Below are 12,624 nucleotides of genomic sequence, written 5' to 3' on the forward strand. Positions count from 1 at the left end.
CATCTTCGCTTGAGCATCATGCGTAGTAGTAGATGCAATGCCGATAAGTTTATTGGAATCTTTCGATGAACGTATCTTATTGTCAAATCGATTTGCTGGTAATCGCAAAATGATTCGATTTTAATTTTAAAATTTAAATATTTGATTTAAATAGTTAAATTAATTTAAATTGATTTAAAGAGTAAAATTAAAATTTAAATTGTTGATTTATAAGTAAAAGGAATAGCATAAAATGACCGACAGACTCAGCATCTTTCTGAGTTGTGTATAATTAATTTCAGTAAATTACAGATAATATCCATCTCGACAAACTGACCGCATTCAAAGCGCGATTTATTTGGAATATCCAAAAAAAAGATATTTTGTTTTGCATTTTGTTTTTGTCATTTTCCCATATATGTTAGGAATTCTATAGTAACATTTGTGAAAAACATTTAAAAATTAAATAACGCGGAGTACATGTGCAGTCTGTCTCTCTATAATTATCTTTCAAAAAATATTTCAACATCTCGGTCAAAATAATATTTAAATAATAGCTAGAATATGATGAATATATGTGTGCGTGCGTGCGTGCGTGCGTGCGTGCGTGCGTGCGTGTGTGTGTGTGTGTGTATTTCTTAACAATTTAATTGCAACATTTATATAATTGCCACATTTTATATAATCAATATCACTTGTCAAGAATCATCAAATTTAATATATACAATCAGCTAATATATAATATATAAAATAATATATAGTATTATTTTGTTCGATTTTATTTCATGTTTAATACATTTTTACATTTAAAATTCTATAATATTGTTTAGCTGTAATTTCTAACACTTTAATTTTATAACTAGCATTTTTCTTTTTGTCAAAATCGTATTAAAACATGTAGAGATACCTTCTAAAATTTGGATGTATTCAATGTATGAAAAAAATTAATGAAAATTTAAGATTGAAACTGATTAATGTATTAATAGTGTATAAATAGAAATAATAGAATTTCTTGAAATTTGGAATGAATGCAAAGGTCCTTGATCTGTTGCCACATCAATATTCGATCAACGTTTCTATCTTCAGGCACATCCGGCTGTAAAATAATCATTCATCTTGCATTTTGCACCATAAAATAGATAATAGTGCGAAAGAGATCTTTCTCTCTTTTTTTCCGTGCCGATATTTCGAAAAATAATTTACTAGAATTTTCAATGTTTCATATTCCGCGAATATAATGATTAAATAGCTTTTCGATCAAAACAGTGAAATTGTTATTAAATCTTGACTTACTTAAGCCCTCTTACCTAAGACCTAAATCCAATGAGTATTTTTCATATAATTTGAAATCTTCTTTTTATTCTTCGGAAGCTCATATTGAACAACGTTGAATTTGTTAATTTAGCATTTATTATTCGATTTAATTTTCCAGACGAAACATTTTTTTGATTAATGAACGTTTATAATACTTACAATTCATCAGCTCCACAGGTGAACATACATACCTCAAATATTTTTTTTGTCTCCAGAATCAACGAGCGATGTTACGGACGGTCGATATGCGGGCAAATCTGCGCGTCTGGTGTACGGGGTTTTCACGACTCCGGTGAACTCTATCGGAGGCTCGGCTGTATGCGCCTTCTCCATGGACAACATTCTCGAGGTCTTCCAGAGTGCTTTCAAGGAACAGGAGACTATAAACAGCAATTGGCTGCGAGTACTTCCGGAAAAAGTACCTGAGCCGAGACCTGGTGCCTGTGTTAATGACTCTAGGACGCTTCCGGACATCACCGTCAACTTCGTCAAAGCTCATCCTCTCATGGACGATGCGGTGCAATCCTACTTTTCATTACCTGTGATAACTAAAACCAGTTTTAAGTGAGTGATTTTATCCCAATTAATATTGATTTTTTTAGAATATGCGTACCATATGAAAAAATGTGAAAATTTTTTCTGTATAGATTTTTTTGTAACAAAGATTTTTTTATCAAAGATTAATTTTATGACGATTATATTATATCTCTTTTTAATAATATATTTTTATAGCGCAATATATTTTTTAATATGGGCTATTTTCATGTTTGCAGTTACAGATTTACCAAAGTCGTTGTAGATCCTCAAGTAAAAGCATTGGATGGCAAAGCTTATGATATGCTTTACATCGGAACAGGTACGATTATTTATTTATTATTTTATTTGTAATTATATATTGATTATTTATTATGTTTATATATAATTATGCATTATTATATCTATATATATATATATATATATATATATATATATATATATATATATATAATAACGCTTAAGTTATTATATATTATAATAACGATTAATATTATATATATACATTAACGATTAATAAGTTATTATATATTATAATAATGATTATTATATATATATATATATATATATATATATATATATATATATATATTTCTACAAAATTAACAAAATAAACTGGTTGCATACAGATGACGGCCGTGTTCTGAAGGCACTCAACACACGCGCACCCGAGACACGTGACAGTGTTGGCCAAGTTATTGTCAGCGATGTCCAGGTATTAAAATTCGGTAAGTAAATTTATCATATAATCGTTATAGTGGTGTGTTTATCATATGTACGACTAGAAAAGAAATTATTTAATATGTACAATGTCATTATTTTTTATATATACGCACATTTATTGTGAAACGTGCAATTCCCTTTTTTACAGGCCAAGCAGTCAAGGACCTTGTGGTAGTTCATTTAGCCGGCGAAGCGAGTAAATTGGTAGTGTTCGCGGATTCTGAGATTCGCGCGGTTCCCTTGCATCATTGCGACTCGCCTGCAGCGGCTACCTGCAGATCTTGCGTCGCTTTGCAGGATCCCCATTGCGCTTGGGACGCAATTGGGAATCTCTGCGTCGCGGTGCCGACGAAACTTCACGATAGCGACACTAGCAAAACGCTATTTCAAGATATCCCGACCGGGAGACACAGAAGCTGCGGATATGAGCAAGGTACGTCCGGTGTATAGATTACATTAGTATGATATTAAAACATCCGTGTTCTATTTTCAGGAATCGGTCAATTATGCGACGGCACATGCCTTCGTCGCTTGCTTAATAATTTTATCCGATAATTTTATACGACCTGATTGTCTGTTTCATTTTTTACTCTTTTTTTTTTGCAACATGACGACGTGTATCAGAGAGAAAAGTTATATGAGATAATTTGCAAATATGATATCAAATATCATCTGAACTTTTGAAATTAGAACATTTCTACTTCGAACTGTTTGAATATTACGAGCACGCAATTTATTCGAGCTTATTTCTGATTTTCCTATTTTGAATAAACAGCAGAATCATGTTTACGCTGAAGCCTGCATTCATAAATCTTCACTATGAATTTAACATACGTAGAGATTTAAAAAGAAATTTGAAATTTTTGATAAGTTTTCTGCGCATTTTTCGACGCGTCATAGTTCTTTCAAACACCTATTTTCCTAGTGCAAACATAATCAAATTTATTTGCTTGTATACATTACTCGCTTCGTTATTATTTCTTATTTTGAAAAGAAAAAATCAGGGGAGATTAAAATATAAAATAAAAAAATTAAATAGGACGTTTGAAAAGATTGCTTTCTTGCAATTTACAAAATTTTTTCTCTTAAATCTTCCATTCTCATACCAAGTGTGTTTATTTTAGTTACGTTTCTATAAATTATTTTTATTTCTTCTCTCATTTTCTTCTTTCTCACAAATCTATGAATATAAAATATTTTATATTTTATATTAAATGCTTTTTTTATTTTAATTTAATCTTAAAAATAAGAAATAGCATAACTAATATAAATAACAACTAAATATGTGAATTTTAATACGTGGCACGTTTTCTTTCTTTGAAAAGAAAATATCACTAAACAATGCATGCAATAAATGTTGAAGCTACCCTTTGCAGCTCCTAGTGAACATTAAATAATACTTCACGCATTCAACTACGCTAAGAGTTTTGCTCGCATGGCTAACACAGCTCACGATCAGTCATCTCATAATATATTCATGCGTACACTAGATGTCATATATGCTTCACAGCATTTCCAGGTCGGATCTCCAGATCATATCTAGATATTCATACATCATGACTTTTAAAGTTGTGTCTGACAATTTGATAATTTATAAACGTTAAAGTCAAAAAGTGACAACGTAGGATATAAATATATTTTAATCAATAGTCAGGAATATCTAAACATGGATATCTAAATATAATTCGAAAGCATCTATCTAAGGCAGATGCAAAGACAAATGTAACACCTATTGTAATACGTATGCGAAATCATTTTGTATGTGTAATCATCTCTATCGTCTATCATCATATTGGGTGAATGTTACTCCAGAAATGACGAAGCCCGTGCTACCAGCGGTGGCGCCCGAAATTGGGCGTGACGAGCAGCCCGATGAACGGGACAATGAAATCGTCATCGAGCTGGATCGGGAAAATCAGTACGGACGTACGCAGCCAAGGGCTAACGAGCCTCAAGGTAATCATTTGCGCTATACAAAACTTGCTCATTCCGTCACACTTCACGCAGACAGTATTTTACTTTCAGTGTTCGAAGTCGAAAGTCCTATACTCATAATTCGCGCGATCCCGCTTTAAGGCAATTCTCCTCTCATAATATTTCATTTATTCCTCAAATTCACTTTTATGTTAGCACAACTAATCTGTGTTTTACCGATCCGCGCTAATATATAGGGTGATCCGTTATTATACTTAACCGATCTTATATGAAAGAATAACATTATAGATAACAATATAGGAATTTCAATGTAATGCTTCTCTTTTTTATGCGAAACTTCTTTTTCAAGAAAATAAAATTTGAAAATTGCAATGTTTCAAGTTAATTTTTAAATTATTAAAAAAATAAAAGCGATTTCTCGATATATATTACAGGCGTGACTGTCACCCCGGTGGTATATTCGGCTCAAACGTTGACAGGTGCACTGATAGGCACTTGTTTCTGCTCCTTGGTGGCTGGTTTCGCTTTCGGTTTCTGGTTCTCTCAGAGATTACGCGGCTCATCGTATCCGGAACCTTCTGAGCAGCGGCAACAGCTCAATCGACTAACCGAGAGCTCGGAATCACCTGGATTCAACAACAAATCCATCAATCTGGTGCTGAATGTGCCGCCTAAGAATCCAAACGGCAAGAATGCCAATTCATCTGCAGAAAATAAGCCGGTGCAGAAAGTGAAGAAAACGTACATATGATACAGAAGGCGACACAGAGCCGTCTGAGGCTTGTCACAGGACCCCACGGGTTCTGGCGCATCTTCCATCTCCTCTTCCTCCGACATCGCAGAGTCGGACGAACGCAATGACGAAGATGGCGAAGACGATGAGGATGATGACGGGACGACGCCGCCTACGAGCCTCACCACCGGCATCGCTACGGACCACACCAATAATACACATAAGTTGGATGAGGATCACTACGAAAGCATCATAAACGATGAGACCTGCACGCTCGAGTACCATGATTCATATGAATCTGCGCAGCAGCGATCTGCAACAGGTCCGAGATGTGTTCGATACCATCAGTCCGTCGAGTGTATCGAGACTACACTAATAAATGCACCAATAACGTGTGATCTTGAAGATTCCGGCAACAGCGACAGTGCCAATAGTCTCGACGATCTCTGCGGCTCACATCGTCCCGCCGTCAACGATGATCGATTTGATCGGCACGGGGAATTAACGAACAACGGGCGAGATCACTATATGGTACCCACTCGAAATCCGCGCGAGCTCAACGAGAGAATCCTGTCGCTCTTTAATCCACAGTTTTTGCCCAACTTCAACAATATGATCACGTATGTGGCTAGTCCGCCACCGCGATCTCAGTCCATGGCCCATTATAATAGCGAGGATAATAATTTTCTGCTTAGGAACACAAACTACCGTAAACATACGACGGCACGAACTCGATGTGTTTTCGACGCAAACTAAACGCGGTTTAAGCAAAGCGCCGCAAAAGTGATCAGTATCATCAATAAATTAAACGACTCGCTTTATGGTTTGATTGTAAAATGCGTTTAAACATATAACTTTGTGCATCTAAGGAAATAGCAGTGCTGGAAGTAAAAGATAACTGTATATTTCTTTTATAACTTGATTACGAAGAAGAAGAGCCAGGAACTATCTTGAATACCTACTAATAACATTTCTCCTCTCCTTTTTTCAAATTTTACAATGAAATACGGCTAAAAATGGGGGAAAAAATCAGGAAATGCGATCGTGATCATATATACACTGGTAAATAACCTCGCATGTTGTGTCATAAATCGGTGTAAAGAAAATAGTCTCATGATCGAGCCAAGGATCTACTTTTCTATGGTATTTTCAACAAGCTTTGCCAAGTATATATCCGTCGCGTATTTCCATGCTCACGACTACCGTGGAATTTTGTATAGAGTTAGATCATTTGAAATTGTTTCTTTATGTATTCTTTTTTTATGAAAATGACGACAAGAGAATGTAAGGAAAAGTGTATGCCGACAACGATGACTGAAGTTGAAGAATTGAATTGTAGTAATGTAATGTGATATCTCCATATGAGGACTGTGTTCGTAGCAGTGGCCTGTTAGATGCTTAGATTGATGCAAGATAGAAAAAAAGCGAAACACATTGTGTAGAGACATTTAAGCATTCGCGCGAGAGACGAGGCGTGCCTTCCGTGTGTTAATTGTTGGCAAATCTTGATCTATAACAGGAATGGAATATTTAGTATGGCCGATACAGATTCGCGGGCAAGTGCCTCATTTATGCGTTTTGTTTAAAATATCCGATGTAGGACGCGAAGCAAAGCATAGAGAGAGATCTAAGTAAGACTAATTATCGTTGTGCACTTCTTGTCGTGCTGTGAATATTGGTAATAGCGAGGAATACGGACGAGAGCATGATTATCGATAAACTCAGCTCTCGAGAAGAGAGAATATAATGGCAAGCGTATATAGTTTCTTCGAGGGATATATGCATGCTAAAAATTTGATACTGTAATAAAAAATTTATTCCCGAATGAAATGTTGCTGCGAAAAGAAAATCGATAAAGAAAAATATCGATTAATTCACTGATTCTAAAGTACTGAATAACAAGAGTGTCATATACCGGATGATACTTGCAAGTTTTGAATTTATTATTATATTCATGCACAATCAAGCCGCCAAGAAAAAATGAATCTGGATCTCAGTTTTATCATAGTTGTAATTATATCGTATTTCTCAAAAATGTCTAACTAAAATTTAGAGTCGCAACGCGATTTTGCCATGGTGCATAAAATTAATCTAGTTAATAAGCATGTATTATATCGCATTTAATTTTTTATGTAAATTTAGGTTTTTCATTTCTGTTCAATTGCCATTGATATGGCAAAACATCCTCGAAGAAACTCCGAGGAAAAAGGAACTGGAATGAGCAAGGAATTTTATAATGGTGCACATACACAAAAAACTGGTTCTGCTAGCGTTGTAATAACGATCGCGATATGATTACACGTGCGCATTTACTTGACAGTTTCGCATCGCGGACAGAGTGCCTCTAGCGATGAGCATCTTGAGATTTTCTTAAAATAGTAAAAACGGCGGAAAATGTATTTTCGATTTATGTGAAAAAATCTATAAAATGCGAATTTTCATTTTTTTTTTAATCAGCTTTAATCACACTAGCAGAGTATTGACCTACAACACCAAAATGTTTAATTAATGTTAAGGTTTTTATGATGCTTAGTATTATGAACACCAAGTTTGCAGTCTTAATAAGATCGTCTCGTGCGTATTTTCGAAAAATATTTTCCGCTGTTTTGTGCACTGTTTTCTCATCGCTCATTAACTAACACTGCCGCGCAAATTCTAACACGCCTTGAGCGAATACAATAGAGAACACCTTACAATTTTCACTGATTGTCATTGAACGTTGGATGTTAAAAGATCAGGGTAAAACGAAACGTTATTCAAGTGCTTTCGTGTTCGATGATATATGGCTCGGTATAGATAGCTATACACATATACATATATGACGGTAACTGCGTGCTGTGTAACCGAAAAAAGAGAAATCGTGTAAATACGTAGAACTGTTTTTTTTAATCGTTGAAATCATTTAAACAAGGTCGAGGATTCATTCGTTATGCTACTCGTGACGCGGGCAGCAATGTGTGCATATGTGTGAGCGAGTGAATAAATGAATAAATAATATAAGTGTGTGTGATAGGTATGAATATTATACATATATCGCATTTTCATTGCTACAGATATACATATGCATATTATATGTATATATAAAATATATATATATGCATATGTATATTATAAAAGTGCATATACATTTGCATTTATACATATTCGTTTTAAATTCGCGTAGAATACTACTTCGAGAAGCAAGATGTGAATTAAATAAGAGAGGCAGCTAATTAGATTTATGCGCTGACTTTGTAAAAGTCTTTCCTTAAATAAATTTTTGCCATGCCCCGTTTATCGTATTCGATTAATCTTGGCTGGCAAGCCTTTTACAAAAAATATAATGATGTGTAATAGAGAAACATCCGAACTAGGTACCTAAACACGAGATATGACGGTAGAGAAAAATTTGTTATATATACATACATATATATATATATATTAATATTTCTAAATTGAAAAAAAACTGGGGATGCATATAAAATTACATGTATACAAATGTACTATTAGAGAATACTGTTTGCATATAAACAATGTACATAATCAATACTCCATTCAAAACTGACTTATCATGCTTTCAAAGTTAGCTGTGTCATAAGAGCAACGAGAGGTGAATTTCTAATTAAAAGTAGACTAGAAGGATTGAAGGTTTCTCGTACTTGCAGCTTTGTAGCTTTTTTATATTGTAATATAAAGCGCGAGAAACCCCACACATCTAGATTTTTCTGTCACATATTTTGAAAACCGACACGATATTTAATGATTTTATACTTTTCTATGCGATATCCTTGTCTTATAATGAATTTTCTATTATGACTTATTAGAAAAATACTCTGCGATAATTTTAAAATCTACATTTTTTAAAAAAATTTGAAATAAATGAGAGTGTGTTAAAGTATTTTTATATGTTCTAAACATTATTATATCGTTGTATTATTTTATATACATATATTACAGATTTTATAAACACATTAGAATCAACTATTATAATTATAGAAAATACTGCTTCATTAAAGTATCAAAAGATGGATTTTAAATCGCTATTATTAAGCAAAGAAGAACTATCCTACTTAAAAAATCTAACAAAAAAATAGTATAATCAAATCAGTTATAGATATCACATTTGTGTGACATATTTGATAAATTTTCCATTTTTTATCCTATTTTTATGATACTGACATATACAAGTTGTTTATATAGATTATTATACCATAAAAATAGTTTATTCTTTAAACTGCATATAATTCTATTTTTGTTACATGTTAATTATATAGTGAATGATATAATTTATAAAAATATATAAAAATATTTTTGAATAGAAAGAAAGAGAGATAGATTTCTATTAACAAAAAATTGTAATTTGTAATGATATTAAACAGATCGTTAAATTTTTTATATAGAAAAGCTTGTGCATTTCAGATAATTTGAAAAAGGATATAGATATATAAGCTCTTTATTTGATTTTTTTAAACAAGGTTATTCTCTCTTTGATAAATTTTTTTATTAGTTAAAGTGATCACATAGAAATATATAAAATGATTAAATATATTACAACAATTACTTGATATAGGTATTAAGAAATATGCGATTCTTGGAAATGAAAGCAAAATGTATTTGGCAAAGATTACGAGTCACCAATTGATGTACATAATTTTAAACAGCTGGGTTTTCGAAAGATTAAAATAAAAATAAATACAACACACATCTTGCGAATGCCAGAAAGCGATATTATTAATAATAAACTTATTTTGAAATTGGGCGGCTTAATAATTTTAGATTATTATACTTATTAGTATATTGTGACAAAGAAAAGAACAATGTGGCGAACACAGGCACGAACGAAGATAGTATAATTACGTGACGCGGTAGCTGTAGATCATATCGCTCGCATTAATTAGATAATGTAACCGTAACATTCCATTAAAGCCGAGACTGCCAACCATCTAATAAATACTGACCTGGCAGTGTACGGCGCTGCAAGGAAGTCGATATATAATACATGTAGATAATTAATATAATTAGTATGTTTTTTATTCATATTATGAATAAAAATAAAAACGATAAAGGATTAAATCATTATTTTATTTTATCGCGTTTCTTTATGTAGATTGAAAATATTATCCCGATCTTGAAGCGATACGTGAAAAATGCTGATCGTTTAATTAATTAATTTTATTAATCGTGTAGATATTTTGCAATATCGAAAAGTATTTAATATAATTCTACAGTATTATTCGAACAAATATATGATAGTTTTCGCGTGCGGGAAATTTGCAAACTTTTAATTTAGTTTTAAATTGTGAAATATTTGAAATAATTTAAATCCGGTTCATTTATCGAATATACACAAACTTTTATATTTTCATAAATTAAAAAGTACTTTTCATCAATGTTCTATCTTCACGCTGTTTTTGTATACATGGTAGAAGAAATTTAGACGCAGCACAAAATTAGCATGAGAATAATCGCGATGTGCAATAACTAAATACTTTTTAAATGAAATGACATGTGTATTTTTCTTAATTGGCGCGCGACTATTTGAGAAAGCACAACGAAAGCAAGTACCTCAAATCCAAGTACGCGTCATATAAAAATCACAAAAATCATGTATTAATTAATGATAGAACAATTTTTGCTGAGAGAAAACTGTGGATGGCAGTCCGGGCCACACATCTTTGCTGTGCCAATGCAACATCTCTTTTTATGTACATAATATTGTAATTCTAATTAATCTTAGATAAAATAGCTAAAATCGTGCTCTAAGTTAAGCGAAGATAACGTATGTAACATTTATCTTCTCATCTAATGAAGTAACATTTATTTATCATCAATTATAAAGAATTTTTCAGATAAATATGCTATTCGTTTCCGAAGCATACATAATATCGAATGCTCTTTTTTTGTACTGAAAAATTTTGATGATTGATATTTTTTCAAAAGCATAATACTTTTCTTTAAACAGAATCTAAAAATGCATTGGTAATTATTTTAATATTTTATGCAACAATGAGTATATAAGAATGTATGTAATAAAAAACATGTAATCCAAAGCTTATAAGAGACAAGGTATTTCAAGTTCACAAGATATGTGTCCTTGTCTTAATTCTTCAGTCAATTTAATTTCGTTTCGTTCTTCAAAATATTGATAAGCAGGGATGATAATAATAATTTTCTGAATATAATGACATATTATAATAATTAATTAATAAGAGTTTAAAAAATCCCGAAAAAGCTATTCGAAAAAAATCTCTAGCATCCGAACTGATAAAAATGTTGCATATTCTCTTCGTACTAAATAAATTTTATCTGAAATATTTATATTGATGATATGTAAATGAATAAAAAGTCGCTATCTGCTGCGAACGATCGAGTTAAACGAGAAATATCTCAAAATATTGCGAAAACGAGGCACCGAGTCATCCATTAATGCCGTTTTATGGCGAAACGAAAAAATTTTGTAGATATATAATTCCTCATCGTTATATCTTCCCGAAGCTAATAACGCGCGCTCTAATAATTATATATGTAATTTCCATATAAATTGTTATAATTAACACGGCACAAACCATACGACATATAGCGAGTAAGTTTGTCATCGTGCGCAGAATAAATGACCCACATTTAACATTGTACCTTCCCCCAAATTGCGTGCGTAGTATGCAAATTAGTAGTGTAACTTGCGTACTATGCATATATTTAATATATTAGTATATACTTTGTACAATAATACTCGTTTTTTGGGAGAACGATATAATGATTAAAGAAAAGCTTCTCGTTTTTATGTGTATTCAAGATCGACGTTATTTTTTTAATGATTACTTTACGATATTTCACGAGTATTACTTTTATTATGCGACATTTTATATTATTTCTATAAAAAATAGGCTTTCTCTCTTCCCCTTATCTTCCTTTTTTTACAAAATTGTATTTTCTAATGCGTCGATTTACCAGCGCGAATCGGAGCTAATATTGATATATATATATATAGTTCCATTTATATACTGTAAGTTTCAAAAAAACTTGTACAATATATGAATAATCAATAATAAATCAATAATAGAAGCTTGTGAATTTGAAAATCAAAAAAAGTTGGAGTTGAAAATTATTTAGCTACGTCGAGTTGTAATTGTAATAAAAATCAACGTTTCAGTTTAAAGAGGACGAGATTTTAGAGATAAAAATAAAATAATCAGTATAATCAATTAAAAATAATCAATTAAAAATGAAAATTTGTTCTAATCTTCTACACATAAGCATTTTTTATGAAATTATATTTTAAATTACAAAATTTATATGTTATATATATATATACATATAATATCAGTATATCGTACCTATATATATAGTTGTGTAGAGTATCCTAGTGAATATCGTCAAATATCTTTATAATTTTTCTGATCCTTGGATCGAATCGGTTCTTAAGAATC

General features: G+C 31.9%; 1 protein-coding gene and 1 pseudogene across 3 annotated transcripts in view; both read left to right on the forward strand.

Annotated features, from left to right (window-relative positions):
- Positions 1 to 5,266, forward strand: part of LOC126854142 (semaphorin-1A-like) — a 169,501-nt gene extending 164,235 nt beyond the window's left edge. For 2 of the 3 annotated variants that reach the window (XM_050600557.1, XM_050600558.1), the window contains exons 10-15: positions 1,509 to 1,857; positions 2,067 to 2,149; positions 2,457 to 2,555; positions 2,699 to 2,983; positions 4,363 to 4,506; positions 4,920 to 5,266. In XM_050600557.1, coding sequence (XP_050456514.1) covers positions 1,509 to 1,857; positions 2,067 to 2,149; positions 2,457 to 2,555; positions 2,699 to 2,983; positions 4,363 to 4,506; positions 4,920 to 5,236 — 1,277 coding nt within the window. In that variant the 3' untranslated portion in view covers positions 5,237 to 5,266. The remainder of the gene's footprint in view (positions 1 to 1,508; positions 1,858 to 2,066; positions 2,150 to 2,456; positions 2,556 to 2,698; positions 2,984 to 4,362; positions 4,507 to 4,919) is intronic. The other variant, XM_050600559.1, reaches the window with a different exon arrangement.
- On the forward strand, positions 5,264 to 12,259 carry LOC126854076 (uncharacterized; annotated as a pseudogene).
- Positions 12,260 to 12,624: the final 365 nt, after the last annotated feature.

The sequence above is a fragment of the Cataglyphis hispanica genome, chromosome 13 (assembly GCF_021464435.1).
Source record: "Cataglyphis hispanica isolate Lineage 1 chromosome 13, ULB_Chis1_1.0, whole genome shotgun sequence".
NCBI classification, from domain to species: domain Eukaryota; kingdom Metazoa; phylum Arthropoda; class Insecta; order Hymenoptera; family Formicidae; genus Cataglyphis; species Cataglyphis hispanica.